This window comes from Vombatus ursinus, unplaced genomic scaffold (assembly GCF_900497805.2).
Source record: "Vombatus ursinus unplaced genomic scaffold, bare-nosed wombat genome assembly UNPS02014791.1, whole genome shotgun sequence".
In the NCBI taxonomy this organism is placed as follows: Eukaryota; Metazoa; Chordata; class Mammalia; order Diprotodontia; family Vombatidae; genus Vombatus; species Vombatus ursinus.
The window spans coordinates 32,483,382-32,501,194 of NW_020954569.1; the positions used below are offsets into that span (position 1 = coordinate 32,483,382).

Below are 17,813 nucleotides of genomic sequence, written 5' to 3' on the forward strand. Positions count from 1 at the left end.
CACACACACACACACACACACACACACACACACACACACACACACACGGACAGCACAAGGTACAGTAGCTCTATATTCACTATTGTCCTTGAACCTTGGGACAATTCTGTGAAATAGTACTATTTATTACTCTTCCCATATTACGAGTAAGGAAACAAGGTCCATGGTCCCAAAACAAATGTCAAGAGATGGGATTGGAAGCAAGGCCTTGCCATTTTAAAGGCCAGTACTCTATCCACTATGCCACAATACCCAGATTTTATAGCTAGATATCCCAAAGAGTGAAATGAAAAGTAGAGCCTTACCTGCCTGTGCAGCTGTAATTAGTGCTGTATTCCCCTCGTTGTCCTGCCAGTTTACATCAATATGAGGGCACTCTGCTAAGGCTACTACAATATCCACAAAACCTTGGTAGCAGGCAACAATAAGGCCAGTCTATAAATAAAAAGACAGAATTGGGTCAGAGGTGGCAGATTCTTGATAATTGTTTTTCATTAACATTTGTTGTCTCTCCATTAACTGTATTCTCCAAATGCTATAAAAGTCATAGTGATACAGAAATCAGTAACAAACATGCCAAAGACTTAGGCTCAGTACATATAAAACTTGGATATTAGGTAAGATCACTACAGACACAGAAAATGAAATATGTGTAAAAGTTATCTAGAAAATACAGTAACTACAGCATGGTTCCCAACAACTCTTATTCATCTGGATAATTAAGTCTCTGGACAATGACCCCCCCAAAAAAAAGAGGAAAAGGCTATCATAGGCAGCCTCAGGACTCTTGAAAAGATGAGGTAAGGAGATTTTTCTGTAACATTAAATATGTAAAATGCCAGAGAAGCTTGCTTGCAGAACTTTCAAACTTCTGAGTGCTAGAAGGAGCCAGCATATGTCAGCAATCATTTCCCACTAATATTTTCAGCAAAAAAAGAGGTGTGATCAGAAGCTACTATGCTTGAAATACTGACAGGTAGCAAGCAATATGCCCATGTCTTTATGGAAAAATTTCCCAGCCACCACAATCTCCCAACCTCCCACTCTAACAATTATCTATCTCTGTCAGTAATTCTCCTTTGCCCCTCTGCCCAACAGAGCAAGCATTTGGTTAAGCTATAAGTAATTTAAGTAAGTTAAGTAGAATAACTTTAAATAAATTAAGTAGAATAACTCCTTACCACAAAAATGCTGGGGACATGCAATATATAGATAAAGCATATTCTTTCAGGGAAAAGTGTTTTAGTCAAAATAAATTTGGTTTGGAGCTAATAGTTGCTTAGGCCTATTCAGTTCGGTTCTAGGGGAAAGTAAATCCTAAACAGCAATTTAAAAAAAAAAATTGTTTGCTCAAGTCTGTTCAAGAATCTCTAATAGCTCCCAAACACCTCTAGGATAAAATAAAAATACCCATTTGGCATTTATAGCCCTTCACAATCTGTCTCCAGTCTACCTTCCCAGGCTTATTAACTTTTACCCTGTCTCCCTTTACATACTTTACATTCCAACCAAACCTATTCTTTCTTGTATGTAACATTCCATTTTACTCCTTTTCCATGTCTATGCATGCACTCCCACCCTCCTTACCTTTGACCACTCAGAATCTCTAGATTCTTTCTAAGCTCAGCCCGAATCTTACCACCTCAGGTAAAGGCTTTTTTTAAAAATTTCTCCAACTACCAGTGCTCTCCCAAAGTCTATATTTACATATGTATATAAAATAGAATATAAGCTTCTTGAGATGGGGATGAAAGGATGGCTCCTTCTCTGTCTCCTTTGCTAGCACTCCCTGTAACTATGGGTGTCCCTCGGCTTTCTGTCCCTGGGACCTCTTCTCCTCTCCCTCTATACTATTTCCCTTGGCAATTTAGATTTAATTACCATCTCCATGCTGATGATTCTCAAATCTACCTATACTGCCCCAAAATCTCTGCTGATCTCCAATCTTGCATCTCCAACTGCCTTTTAGACATCTCAGACTGGATGTCCAGCAGAGATCTTAAATTCCATATATCCAAAATGGAATGCCTGTCAATTTCTCAAATGTGCCCCCTTGTCTCCTCAGCCACTTCACTACTTCAGCAAGCCCTTACCACCTCACACTTAGACTACTGCAGTAGCTTGCTGGTGAGTCTCTCTGCCTTAAGCCTCTCTTCACTTCCTCCATTCATCCTCTAAACTGATTTTCCTAAAGTGCAGGTTCAGTCATGTTATTCCCCCTACTCAATCAAGTCCAGTGGCTCCTTATGGCCTCCAGTATCAAATACAAAATGTTCTATTTAGCATTTAAAGCTCTTCATAACCTAGGCTGTTCCAACCTATGCAATTTTCTTACACCTCACTCCCCACCATATACTCTCTGATCCAGTGACACTGGCCTCATGGCTGTTCCACTCCATCTCTCAGTGCTCGACATTTTTGCTGACTGTTTCCTATGCCTAGAATACCCTCCTCTCATCTGCTCTGCCTACTGACCTCCCTGGCTTTCTTTAAGTCCCACCTAAAATCCCATCTTTTAATAGAAGTCTTCCCCAAGTCTTAATTCCAGTACCTTCTCTCAGTTAAATATTTCCTATTTATGTTGCATATAGCTTGCTTTGTATATACTTGTTTGCAAGCAATCTCCCCCATTTGATTGTAAACTCTGTGAGGAAGGGGACTTTCTTTTGCCTTTTTTTTTTTTTAGGATACCCAGCACTTAGCACAGTGCCTGGCACATAGTAGGCACTTAATAAATGTTTAATAATTGGTTTCTTAAGGGTATTTTTGCTCATCTAGCACAGCACTTGACAAAATAAGCATTTAACAAATCAATCAATAATTAATCAAAAAGGATTTATCAAATATCCACTATGTGCCAGGCACTGTTGCTCTGTACTGAAGATGAAACAATTGTTACCTGTTAGGAGCTTATAGTCTAATGAGGAAGGCAAAAAGGGTATATAATACAGAACAAAGACAACCAGTTACTGAAAAAGACAGGAAGGTTGCTGGATAAATGCAAAGACTCTGGAACACTCCTTAGCCCAATTGATAAAGTGAAACCAACTCTACACCTGCTTAAGTGATGAATCCCACGAAGTGTACCAAAACCAAAAGGAACATCACTATTTTTGGGCAGCTAGTTGTTATGATCATTCTTCCACAGGAAATTTGTGGAAAGTTGAGGCTGCATGTGCTTCCTTGACTCAATAGAATAAATATAGCCATTTCCATAAATTATTAATCACAAGCCAGAGCCATAAATGAAAACTTAAATTAAGGTTTTATGAGACCAGCTATGTCTTTTATTTATTAAACCACATTCAAGCCCAATAGTATCAAACCCAGGAAAAAACATTAGAGATAAAGAGGAATGAATAGTGAGCCTTCCTTGCCAAAGGAGTAGAAAATAAGTAGAGTCTAAGCAAGGGATGGCTGCCACTGGTCTAAGAGAGACCATTCATTCATAAAACACACCATGTAGGAGGTCAAATGGGCCAGGTGACCTACAGCCCTTACTTACTTTGCTCTAAGTACCTTATGTGACAAGCATGAGGATATTCTACACAGGCAGGCCAGGGCAGAAACTCTGATCATGTCCCACCTTGCTTAATAGTTTTCTTTGTTGTCAAGTAAGCATGTATTAAGTGCCTACTAATTGTCAGGCACTGTTTTGGCTCTGGAGAAATATAGAAGAAAAAAAAGGGGAAAAAAAAAAAGGAAGACCATCCCTGCTCCTCTCAAGTAGCTTACATTCACATTCCATCAGGGGAAACAACACATTCCTGTGAGTAAATCCAAAGTAATTTCAGGGAGGCACTAATAATGGGAAGAATGTGGAAAGGCCAATAAATCATGTGATCTAAAGTTAGAAGGGTCCTCAGAGGACATCTACGTCAACTCCTTCATTTGACAAATGAAGAAACTAAGGACTTGGGAAGTTAACTGAGCCAAGCTATAAATCCAGGTCCTCTGGCTCCAGAGTCAATTATCTTTCCCCTATACCACCATACTGCCTCCCAAATAATACCTTTGTTAAGCAACAATATAGGACTGATCAGAACATAGATGCTCTACAGCTGCTGCTTCAGGTAGGCATATGAAGTCACAGATACCTTTCATGCATATATACATATATAGTTATGTAACATAAAAGTAATACATAGTTGTTGTTGTTCAGTTGTTTCAATCATGTCCTAACTCTTCATGATCCCATTTGGGATTTTCTTGGCACAGATACTGAAGTGGTTTGCCATTTCCTTCTCCCGCTCATTTTACAGATGAGGAAACTGAGGCAAACTGGGTTAAACGATTTGCCCAGAGTCCCACACTTTGTGTCTGTGTCTAGATTTGAACTCAGGAAGATTAGCTTTCCTTACTTCAGGCCTGGCACTCTATCCACTACGCTACCTCTATAACAGGTGTCCTACACACACACACGCACACACATATTAATAATAGAAGAATCAGTAGTGACTGTGAGTTGGAAGTGTAAGGATTCTCTATAGTTATATCTGCAGATATGCCTTAAGGACAAATTAACAATCTGAACTCTCTGGAACACAGCCCTGAACTTAGAAAAACCAGAAAAAGACCTCTAACCACTAACACAGTGCCACAAATCTAACACTTTTAAAATGTGGTCATCTGGTTTCTCAGATCACAATGGAATAGAAGCAGCAACCTGGTACCTGCCAGAAGTGGGCATTCTGACAGAAGTAGAAACTTCATGGCAAGAAAAAAAAATTAAACCTAAAAAGGCAGATCTAAATCTTGATAATGACACCGAATCATGAAAATAAAAAAGAATCATATTTCTCATACTCTATTTAAGAAGGCAAGAACACATATAATAATACATGTTAGAATTTCTGGGACAAATGATTAAACTAGAGGAAAAATGTGTGCTGATCACCTGAGATCTATAATCATGTTGACTGACTCAGTTTTTGATACTTAATTTCCTCAGCTGCCTCTCCTCCGTGACTGGAAGGCTAGAGGGTAGAGCAGTCAACTCCTCCCAAAGTCTTCCTTTATACAGGCGTCTGAACTTCCAGAACTTTCCAAGTACCTCTCCCTTCTCCATCAGCAGCTCTGTTTGGTTTTGACTGCTGGGAATATCATGCTCCTGTTCCAGGTACCCCCTGGTAGCCTGCCCTCCTCCTTCCCCACTTTCAGCTTCTTGTGTGTTGTCTTCCCTCATTAGATTGTAAGCTCCTCGAAAGCATGGACTATCTTTTTTATCACTTGAATGTCCATCACAGCGCCTGACACACAGTATGGGTTTTTAAATAAATGTTTGCTGAACTGAATTGAAAATGAAAGGGTCAACTTTATTGATCTGAAAAATCTACTGTTACAGAACATTTCAATCCCTGTAACACCTAAGGAAATAGCATGGAAGGCTTTTCACACGCAAAAAAGAAATGTTAATGCTACCACAGTGGCATTTTGTAGAATTCCAATTCTGTGAAATGGCATGATACTTCCCAAATACATACTTCCAAAAATAAAAATGTATACTATGAGCTACAGAGGTATTTAAATGGCACAGTATCACTTAAATCCAATATGTATTCCTATGGATTAAACACAATTCCTACAACACTGTAACTTGATGAACTTTTCTTAATTTTCACTCCAATAGTGAAAATCACAACCTGATTGACACTAGTAGTTAATGGCCATAGAGTTAGAACCTCTGTTGGTGTTCAGGACTAAAGAGGTTGCTGACTTCTGGCTTAAGAACTTAACTCTAGATGCATTCTGTTAGGATCCAGCCTGAATTAATGCTATAGTTTCCAGAAGAATGATGTTGTAGTCCTACAGTTCCTGCTCTGGTCAGACTACACCTGGAGTTCTTTGGTCAGTTTTAGAAAAGACAGTGAAAAGCTGAAGGATATCCCAAAAAGTCAATGATAATGGGGGGTTAGGATCAAAACCATCCCATAAGAGGATATTAGATTGAAGGAAAAATTATCTGGAAGAAGAACAAAAGAAGTGGTGCGAGCAGCCTTTAACTTTTTGAAGTATTGTATCATAGAAGAGGAGTTAGAATTATTTTGCCTGAAACTGTGGATGTCATTTACAGAAAGACAGATATTGAGTTCAATATGAGTAAACACTTTCTAAGAATTATAGCTGATCAGAAATGAATGGGCTACTTCAGGACATATTGATTTCCCCATTTTTGGAGGTACTCAATTAGAAGCTCAAGGCTAGAAGGCATAACAAACATGCTGGATAACAGAATCATTGTCTGAAAAGGCCTTAACTGTCTAAAGTATAGTGATGAATCCAATATTGGAGGTTTTTTTTGGGGGGGGGTGATTATTTTTGGTAAATCAACTTCACATGTACATGATAAGGAAGTAAAGACCTATAGCAATTCATATGAAAAAGATGTGAGTTTCCGAACAAATTGAAAGTTCAATACAATTTGACATAATGCCCTGGTAGCACAGAAAAACTAATGCCGTCTTAAGCTGAATTAAGACTGGTTCAGTGTCAAGAAGAGGGAAATGATGGTCCCACTCAATATCTACCCTTCAGCTTTTCAGCTCCCTTTTCTGTGGAAACTCTTTTAGGTCAGGGACTAGCTTTCTTTTTCACTTTTATTTGTAACCCAGAGCTTATTGGCACAGTGCCTGGCACACAGTAAGCACTTAATAAATGCTTGTTGCCTTGCCAAAATGAACATATCTCAAGCATGTAGAAGGAATTTCTGTGACTAGATGATCTTAGATATTCCTTAAATATAAGATTCTTTGATAATTTAGAAAGAAAAAAAAGGAGCCATATTCATAAAATAAGGCATAGAGGCAAAGTTTTAAATGATTAATCATAACAACAAAAACCCCACAAATGAGTATGTTTATATGCCTTAAGTTATTCAGATTTGTGAGTTGGGTAAGCCTAAGCTAGACTCCAGTATAAGAAATGTTTCCCAGTCACCTGAGATTCATTTAAACTTAGGATCATTGATTAGATCAGAGGCAAAAAATACAAAATTATTCAGGTAAACAATCCCAAGGGAATTCCTTTGAGGCTTCAAACATCTCTAAGGCATTAAAAAAAGAGATCTATGGTGCTCATAAAAAAAGATGCCAAATCATTCTTTCAGAACTAGAACTGAAGTGAAGTGATTTATTCATTCATTTATAAGCATCTTTTAATTATACTAGATGGCTGAAAGAGCACTCTTAGATTTTTAAAAGGTCTGATTTCTTCAAGGTAAACTTAAAGGGCTCCGACACTCCACAAAGAGTAACTTGTAATTTCTAACTGTGTATCTGATAGTATAAGCACATGTCTGTGAATGGAATTTTACTTTTTATTTATTTGCTGATACAAAAAGTTCTGAAGTCATACCCTGGCCATCTCTTAGTTTTCCTCCAATATATCAGATAAGGGGAAGGAAAGCATTCATTGCAAAGAAGGCTATATAAAGTCAGTTTTGTAGTTAGAGTGGCTACAGAAAAAAAAGGCAAATGATGATTACACAAATTTATCTTCATGTCACACTCTCCTCTCCAAGAATTAATATGTTACAGATCTGTAATATAATACTAACGTTAATATATGCTATAATATGCAATAAGGCACATGTCGATGCTAAATAGAAACATAAGTGAGATCTCAGAGAGACTAGGCACACAGATCAAGAGATATAAATGGTAGATGGCAGAACTCAAGCCACACAGAGATCTAGACACTGCTTGAACTAATATTACACATATACAAAAAGTAAGTCTAGACGCATCATTTGAGGAAAAACTCTTTGTATGTTATTTTGAGGATGCCAAGGCCCTGAGCTCACAGCCTGGCTTGGCCTCCAAAAATGCTTTGATTTTTATACCTATCAGTATTACATTTTCCAGACATTGTTCATGGCATTAAGGTTTTCTCAACTTTGGTAGGGTCCATCCTGACATGTAGCACCTTAGAGGTGCTACATCTTAGAGGGTATCATCTATCATTTAGGATGGTGTGTCATATATCCATATGTAGTAATGAATATGAGAATAAGTAACCATAAATAAACCAAACATTTGAAAGTTAAAAGACAGTGAGAATATTCTTCCATCCCTTTCTATTCAACAAAAAGGGAACAGTCTTGGTGAGTCACTAATATAATCTGTTTAGTGAAATTAGTACTTTCACAAAAGCTCTCACAGAATCCCAGTGTTGGAAGGGAACTGAGAAGTCATCTAGTTCTAAGCTGTGGATGCACAGAAATTTCCTCTACAACATCCCTGAGAAGTGGTTGTCTAGCCTTTTCTCCCACCAAAGATGGGAAGTTCACTACCTTTTAAGATAACCTATTCCACTTTTCAACAACTATAGCTCCTAGAAGTTTTTCCTTACAGTAAGCTGAAATCTATCATTTTTCCCCCCAATTCTTACCCTGGTTTTACCCTCTGAGGATAAGGAGAAAATTTTAATCCTTTTTCCATAACAGTTCTTCAAATAAGTGAAGACATAAGATTTCCTCCCTAAATTCCAAGCCTAAAGATGAAAATGTAGAGGTTAAAATACACATCTTCCTTCTTTTCCCTCTCACTACTCTAAACTGATTGCCATCTATCAAAATCCAGAACATACCAAGATACAAATGATCTATCCTTCCATCTGGGACAAGAAGATGAAACCTGGGACTCTGAGCCAATCTACAGAAAATTAGAAAAGTTTTGAACAACAAAACCAGTGAAGGGAGACTAATGATCACTCCCTGCAAGGTCCTACCCTGTTCTAAGTCATTCACAACTACTGCCCAAGGACCTCCTTGGAAACTTCCATAAGACCCCTATTTTCTAAATCTACAGTCATCCATACTGTATCAGAACCCATATTAAACCACTCTATCTATTGGTTTACCCTTTACTCCTTTCATGAACAAATCGGTAAGAAAAAAAACTTTTTGTCCCAATTCATTCAATCACATGAGTGACCAGGTGCTCACAGAGAGACTAAGCCTTTTTCAGGAAAACAGAACTTAACTTTCAGACTCCATGCCTGTCATCAAAATTCTTTTAAATATTATTACTCTACTTTCAACATTGTGTTCTTGATCTGAATTATTTAAATGCATTATTTATAATTTGAATGCTTAATAACTACCTTACCAATCATCCTACTCCCCTTACAACCTACCACAGGTACTCCAGTGATCCAGTGACAATGGCTTCCTTGCTGTTCCTTGCACAAGACACTCCACCATCCAACCATGGGCATTTTTGCTGGCCATCCCCCACACCTGGAAAGTCCTCTCTCTTCATCTCTGCTTCTTGGCTCCCCCTAGGCTTCAAGTCTCAGTTAAATCACATCTTCTGAGACTATCTCCAGTTTATCCTGCATATATCTTATTTGTACATAGTCATTTTCATGTTGTTTTCCACATTAAAACATAAATTCCTTACGGGCAGAAACTGTTTTGCTTTTCTTTTGTGTCCCCAATTCTTAGAACAATGCTGGGCACATAGTAAGGGCTTAACTCAACTGGCTGTTGATCAGTGAGTCCCAAGGTTTAATATTGTTGATAGACCCATCCCTCCTGGATGCTCTTTTCTCAAATGACTTCCTGAGCCTGTTCTCTTCTGGTTTTCCTATACTACCAGTCTGACCACTCATTCCTCTTCAGGCATGTCTTGCTCCCCTAAATGTGTGGGTCATTAAAACTCTGTCATACCTTCTTCTCTCCCCTCTTTATACTCTTTCTCGGTAATCTCATTAGCTCCCATGGGTTTGTCATTTCTAAACAGATGACTCAACTCTGTACAGAGGGCTGCAAAAGTCAGTTGTAGTTTTAAACTATTAAACCTTAACAGCTCTTGGGAAGCCCTATATAGCCAGCCATAATCCCTCTCCAGTACATCACCAAATACTTGTAGACTTGGATTTGGATTCCTTGGAAACAAATTCAGTATGTCCAAAACAGAATTCATTACCTTCCATCCTTTAACAAACTTCCCTATTTCTGTTGAGAGTATCCCAATTCTTCCATTCACTGAGGTTTATAACATCAGAGTTATGTTTGATCCTTACTGTTCTTGAACCTGCTTCAATGTCAATAATGCTCCTTTGTACCTCCAGAACAAAGGATAACAAGTGACTAATAAATACTAGCTATGGTGCAACAAACACGATGAATGCAGAGAAGCATAGAAAGAATCACAACTGATTCAAACTAAAGAGTTATGAAACCTTTTACAAAGGTGGAGGGCACAAGTGTGGAACACTATATAAAGTCAGATTTCTTAAATTTGTTTCTGAGTTTTTCCTTCCTCTTTTGCTTTTTTTCCTTTAAAAAATGTCTAAGGGATGGCTTTCTGGGAAAGCAGAAGGAAGAAGGGGGAAGGGAGAAGTATATAGGGAAAAATTTAAGGGATATCAAAACAAAAGATACCCAAACAAATCTATTTTTAAATATACTTGCTGAATTGAGTCTATAAAAGATGACTGCCTTTCTTCCTACCCTCATTTCCAGAGAGAGAATAATATTACAAGTGGTTAAGAAAAACCTCATAAAAAATAAAACTCAATCTGTCCCTTTTACTAATAAAACATATTCCCTCTAGTATATTCAAGGGCTTTTATGTATTCAGATTTTTCAATGACTCAATGATTATATTTTCAGTTCATTTCCCAGGAAAAGAATTCATGGATGGAAGAACATTTCAAGTTTAAACATGTTCAACCTTTCCTTCATTTAATTTTATCCCATTACCCATAGTCATCAACTTGAGATGGCATAAAATGAAAAATAATTAATAACATTTCCCAGAGCCATAGCAAAATTGTGACAGTCAGGCAGCTGGTGTGGGAGAGTTATGAAAGATAAGAAAAAGTAAATGGCTTAAGGGACAGAGGATTTAAGATGTCAGTACCAAAAAATGGAAACTAGAACTTCACTGTCAATATCATCTGTAAATATTCTACAGGATAGTTATTTAAGACATTTGAGAGATGCCCTCAGATTACATTATCAATGCTAATAATGGAGTAAGAAGAAAGATTTTCATCTGTTTCTCTTGTCTAGTCAAATAAATGTGAACCATATGGAATCTCAGAGCCAAAACTAACTAAAACTGCACGCAGGGCAAAGCAGAGCAAGTACCTGATGTGATAATTTTGATTATCTGAAACTAGAAAGCTTCTATACAGACAGAATTTATGTATCTAGGATAAGAAAGGTAGTACAGTCAAATGGAAAATAGTCTATATCAAATTTCTCTGATAAGTGTTTGGTACCCAAGATATGTAGACAATTAACAGAGATACATAATACCAAAAGCCATTCCCCAAAAGAGAAGTGGTCAAAAGAAGAGAACAAACAGCTGTCAAATGAAAAGCAATCTATTAACAAATATCTGCCCTATCTATAGAATTCATTCAAAACAACAAGACTCTATCATTGTTTATTTGAAATGACAATGTAAAAGATTTTTCATAACAAACTAGTATATTTTCTTCCTACTAACATCAACCTTTGTGATCATTGTTAACACTTGACTAATTAAAGGGAGGAAGAAATGGCTCATTTTTGCTGCATTAAATTAGACAGAGGAAATGAATCTTTTTTAGAAAATCTAAGTACTAAAAAAAGTGTTGGGTTATATAACAATCTGAGAACTTCTTTCATGTCTAAGTTCATTCTGGTGGTAAACAAAATGGATTAACATACCCATGAGACAAGGCAGAAGTAAAAAGAATATTCACTTGTACAATTTCTTTCAGGATTTTAAAATCCAAACCGATTTCTAGGCTAAAGAAAAATAATATTCCACTAGAAAATAAACTGAATGCACAATGCATGTCAGTATGTATCTTATATTTGTATTAGGTTCAGTCGATAAAAAAAAATAGTATCTTTGAACAAAACATGTAACTAGCAGCTGGATAAACAAGCAGAAGTAGGCAAAACATTCCTTATTGGCCTGTTTCTTATAACTGAGAATTCTCCCTCTAACAATTATATAGGCCACATAAACATGAAACATTCTTTCAACTATGCTGAATAAACTGTCCAGTCAATTCAACCAAATAGTCTACTGGAAGATTTTTAAACTACTGTTTATTCTGCGAAATAGATTGATTATATGAATGCGATCATTATTTTAAAAAGCCAAAAACATGCTATAATCTTTTTGTATCAATTTTTTAAAAAAGTAAAGTGTGATCTATACCACTACATTACATAGTACTAACTAGAGTAAAACTATTTAAAATATTTTTATATTTTTCCCATTTATATATATGAACAGATTCCATATGAATAAACTTTCAAGCCAGTGTTTCTCAAATTTTTTGGTCTCAGGACCCCTATACCCTCTTAAAAATTAAGGACTTCAAAGAACTTTAGTTTATATGTTATACCTATCAATATTTACATTATATTAAAATTTATCAATTTTAATTTCTATCTTCATTCAAAATAACAATCCCATTACATGTTAACATAAATAACCTTTTTATTAAAAATAACTATTCTCCAAAAACAAAAGAGTAATGTTATTTTAAATATCTCTTTAATGTCTAGCGTAATAGAAGAGAGTTGGATTTTTTTTATCTGCTTCTGCAATCAACTAATCTGTGCTAGTTCATTTTCCCACCCCGCTGAACTCCTTTGGACTCCTCCATAATGCTTCCAAGGACTTCTCCCCCTCATACTCCCAAGAGTCTCATCATCAGGAACCTTGTCATCTTGCAAGATCACATCACCCTCAGTATTTACACCACCCCAGTACCCTCCTTCTCTCTCACTGGAGGACAGAGCCCAGAACTTCTCCCCAAAACCTCCATTTAAGGAGGATTTCCAGGCTAGTGATCTTTACATTTCTCGATCAGTTGCAACTAGTCTGACTTCATCATAAGCCCTCCCCTACTTTTCTTTTTCAGGTTCTTTTTGTGTGTTATTTTCCACTATTAGATTGAAAGCTCCTTGAGGGCAGGAACTGTCTTTCTTTTTAGTATGACCTTAGCTTTAAAAGGTCATGGTCTTCCACTGCATTCAGGGCCATCTCCAGTCATCCTGATCTATAGCTTGCTTCTGGACTCAGATGGCTCCAGAGAAGAAAGTGAGCCTGGTGACTCAACCTTTCCTCACTTAATTCCAATTCACTTGTAAGTTCTGGCATCACCTTCCTGATGTCATGGTCCTCTTCAAGAACAAAGGACAAACAACAATCCTTAGAGCTTAGCAGAGTGCCCGGCAAACAGCAAGTGCTTGATAATGTTTACTGATATTGACTCACTGGTTGAAGCAAATGAAGAAAATCCAGATCCACACAGATATGTAGTTGGAAAAGGAAGAATTATTTTGATAAGCAAATAAAGTATTAGTATAATTTATGAAATTAGTTTTTACCTCATTGACCCCCTGAAAGGTCTAGAACAAAACAGAAAATGTTTACATATATTTAAAGACAATTCATGATGAAGCTTCTTAAGAAAAAAAATTTCAGTTTAGATGAATTATAAGACGAAATTACAAATGTTGCCTGATCATTTTTTCTCTACACAAGTGCTTTCTTGAAGCTTCACATTTCTTATTGTTAGCAAGGATGCCCTTTAAATGTTTAACTTTGTTCTTATCATCAAATTCACATGAGGTCATTGTCCTATGTTCTGTGGCTATCTGCTGCATTTGAAAAATAAAATCAGAAAATTTTTTTTTATACTGCTCTAAAATACTGAAACTACCTGGCAATTTGCTATGCCTTTTTTCCCCCAACCCTTCTGACCTCTGTTTTTAATAAAAGGGAAATTATGGAAGACAGGAAAATAATAATAAATGCTTTGCAAAAAAAACCATATTAAATAAGTGCACTTACATCCAAATGGCTAAAGGCAAACACAATACTGAAGAAATGGGCTGGTTGATAAAATTCTTCAGTGGCAAAGAATAGTCGAAAGAATTAACACACCCAGAGGTCTAAACTCTCTGCAATCTGACTTAGATTTTGTCTGGGGAAAGTCTATTGATTTCCAAACCAATCATTCAAAATGTTCAACTCATTAGTGAAATTAAAGCAATTTTTATATTAACAGTAATCATAAAGTTGACAAGATAGCATCAGTAGTTGGTAGACAGACTTAATTGAGATCAAGCAGCACAGCAGAATAGAATAGGATGCTGGATTTATAAGTCAGGAAGACTTATAAAGATGTTTAAATCCTGCCTCAAATACTGAAATCAAGTCACTTAATCTGAGACTCAGTTACCTCAGATGTAAAATAAGGTTAATAATAATCCCAATTTCATGGGGTTGTTTTGAGGGACAAGTGAGATTATGTGTATATAAAACACTTTAACCTATAAATGTAAGTTATTATTATTCCTGCCAGATAATTCCAATACTAAAAAAATCGGGAAAGGAGTTCTATCAAATTCCTTCTATGACACAAATATGATCCTGATGCCCAAAACAGGGAGAGCCAAGGCAAAGAAAGAAAATTATAGACTAATTTCCCTATTGAATATTGACACAAATTTTATAAATAAAATATTAAGGATATTACAACAATATATCACAAATATCATACACTATGACCAAGATGGATTTGTATCAGGAATGCAGTGCTGGTTCAATATTAGGAAAATTATATTCATAAGCAACCATATCAATAATAAAAACAGAAAAAATAATTATTTCAATAGATACTCTTGACAAGGCTCTTGACAAAATATAACAAATTCCTGTTTAAAAAAACACAAAACATTAGACAGTATAGGAATAAATGATGAATTCTTTAAAATGATAAAGTTTCTAAAACCAAAAGCAAGCATTATCTATTATAGGGATAAACTAGAAGCTTTTCCAATAAGATCAAGGGTGACGCAAGGATATCCATTATCACCATTATTACCCAATATTGTACTGGAAACGCTAACTATAGCAATGAGAAAAGAAAAAGAAATTGAAGGAATAAGTATAAGCAAAAAAGAAACAAAACTATCACTTTTTGCTAATGATATGATGGTTTACTTAGAGAACCCTGGAAAGTCAACTAAAAAAATACTAGTTTAATTTAATGATTTCACCAAAGTTGTAATAAATATATCACTCACACACACACACACACATACACACACACACACACCCAGTAAGAAGAGACAGAAAAAGAAATTCCATTTAAAATAACTACAGACAGTATAAAATACTTGGGAGTCTACCTGCCAAGTCACAACACAGGAATTTTATGAAAATAACTTTGTGTGAAGACACAAAGACAAATCTAAATAATTAGAGAAATATTAACTTCTGATGGGTAGGCAGAACCAATATAATAAAAATGACAATGCCACCTGAGTTAATTAATTTATGGAATACCACACCAATCAAACTTCCAAATAATTACTTTATAGAGCTAGAAAAAAATAACAAAATTTGAGGAACAAAAGGTCAAGAAAGCAAGGGAATAAATTTCTTAAAATTGGAAAGAAGGGCATCTGTAAGCACTAGATTTCAAACTATACTTCACAGCTGTAATCATCAAAACAATTTGGTACTGGATAAGAAATAGAGTGGTTGATCAATGGAACAGATTAGGTATACAATATAGTAAAACAAATTAACACAGTAATCCAGTGTTTATCCAGAGATCCCAACTACTGGTGCAAGAACTGATTATCTGACAAAAATTAATGGGCAAACTAAAAAGTAGTCTGGCAAAAACTGGGCATAGATCAACATGTCACCATATACCAAGATGAGTTCAAAATTGGTACAAGACCAGAATATCAAGGGAACTAATAAAAAGAAATGCTAGGGAAGGTGGCCTAGACATTGTAGATCTTAAATTGTATTATAAAGCAGCAATCATCAAAACTACTTAGTACTGGCTAAGAAATAGAGAGGTGGATCAGTGGAATAGGTTAGGTAAGCAAGACACAGTAGTCACTGACTATAGTAATCTACTGTTTGATATGGTTACTCCTATTGGTTCTAATCATTCTTTACAACATAACTAATGTGAAAATATGTTTAATAGGAATGTATATGTATAGCCTATATCAGATTGCATGCAATCTTGGGGAGAAAATTTAGAACTCAAAAACTTATGGAAGTGATTGCTGATAAATCAAAATAAATTAATTAATTTTTTAAAATGGGTATATGATTCAGACATAAAAGGTGAAATAATCAAATTGGTGGAAGAAATTACCTTTCACACCTATGGATAGGGAAAGAGTTCATGACCAAATAAGGGATACAGAGTTTCATAGGACATAAAATGGATAATTTTGATTACAGAAAACAACTCATTTTTTAAAGTGTTTCCCTCACAATTTGGTAAAGTAGGTGGTACAAGTACTATATTACCCCCATTTAGAGATGAGGAAAATTAAGGCACAGAAAAATCAAGTAATTTGCCTATGGTCACACAGCTTACAAGTATCATGTCAGGATATAAATACACATATTGATTCCAACTCTTTTCAGCTAAACCACATGACATCTCTCATCATGGAAACATTAACATTTAGGTAGCCATATACGAGTTGGGCCACTGGGCCCACCTTGTACATAACCTGCCCATCCTGCAGGAAGAGTAACCAGGAAATATCCTGATCATACTACATGTGGCTTTAAGAGCTGTGTTAGTTCTAATCTCTACTTGGCCTTGACTCAATTTACAATAGCCTCCTCTTAACTCTCTCTCTCTTCCCTCCTACCTCTGGCCCAACATTGATTTCTTCCACTTCTAGAGCTCCATTATATACCTTCACCCCCCTCAAGAGCACTAATAACCAACAGGAACTTCAGGGTCATGCTAAGGGAGCCATGCCTAACAATGTTATCACTGTTCTGAGGCATCAACATAATTTAAAAACCACTGGGAAACAAGTGTAGTTTGTTGGCAATGTCTTTTTCTCCCTATCTTTTTTTAGTAACATAAGAATATGAGCAATGGAAGAAAGGCTAATAGCAGGAGAAATGGTGTGAATTGTAAGAAAACAATGATAACCCTATGCAGCATATGCTTCTATTAAAAAAAAAAAAAGACAATGAAGTCACCACATCTATTACTCAAAATCAAAAAGTAAAAATAAGAGGTTATAACTGAGAGTTGAAGGGTGATGAAATCACTGAAGCTGCCCTACAAAGTTCAAATTTAGCTCAGAAAATGGTAACACTTAAGATATTGAAGACTTTTCATCTGTCACTTGGTCTAATTTAATTTGGACTAGTCAATATTATTTCCTCCCACAACACCAAGGAACCAAAGGTATCCTTGTATTCCTTTTTTCCTGAATTAATTATTCCAAACTGCTTGGCAGGGACAATATTATCAACAAGTAGAATGTGGGTGTCCTGGCAGTAATGAAATCAGAAGAGGTACCCTAACAGTACTAATTGGCACATACCTCTCCTTGTGTGTGTACTAAAGTGCACTCTCCTTGAGTGAAAGAATCTGTGATAATATGAAAAACAAGCAAAAGAAAATGAAGACAAAGGAAGTAAGTAAAAATCCATGTCAAATAAATAAAATGCTACTGAAATATTTCCATTATTTCATTTAATTAATTTCACTGCAAAAAGTTTACAAGTACTAAAATAAATTGACAAAAGCTGTAGTTCTACTCCAATTAATTTTCTTTTGATTTTAAAAATTGCATTTGACTGGGACTAATCCATTAGTTATTTAACATATGTTGAGAATATCTTTACATTAGTTAAAGACAGTGACACATTATTACTTCAAAGAATCTTTACTAGGAGGCCAAATTACAAGAAGTGAAATGAAGCAATAATTTTTCAGCATCATTTCTGGTTGGCAATGTCAGGGTATTTACCGAAGGTATACATAACTGTTTCATTTTACAT

At 35.9% G+C, this 17,813-nt stretch overlaps 1 protein-coding gene across 1 annotated transcript in view; it reads right to left on the reverse strand.

Annotated features, from left to right (window-relative positions):
* The window catches only part of ANKRD33B (ankyrin repeat domain 33B), a 106,006-nt gene that overhangs the window by 34,185 nt on the left and 54,008 nt on the right, over nucleotides 1-17,813 (reverse strand). The window contains exon 2 of the mRNA XM_027869076.1: nucleotides 306-435. Within this exon, the coding sequence (XP_027724877.1) occupies nucleotides 306-435 (130 nt within the window). The remainder of the gene's footprint in view (nucleotides 1-305; nucleotides 436-17,813) is intronic.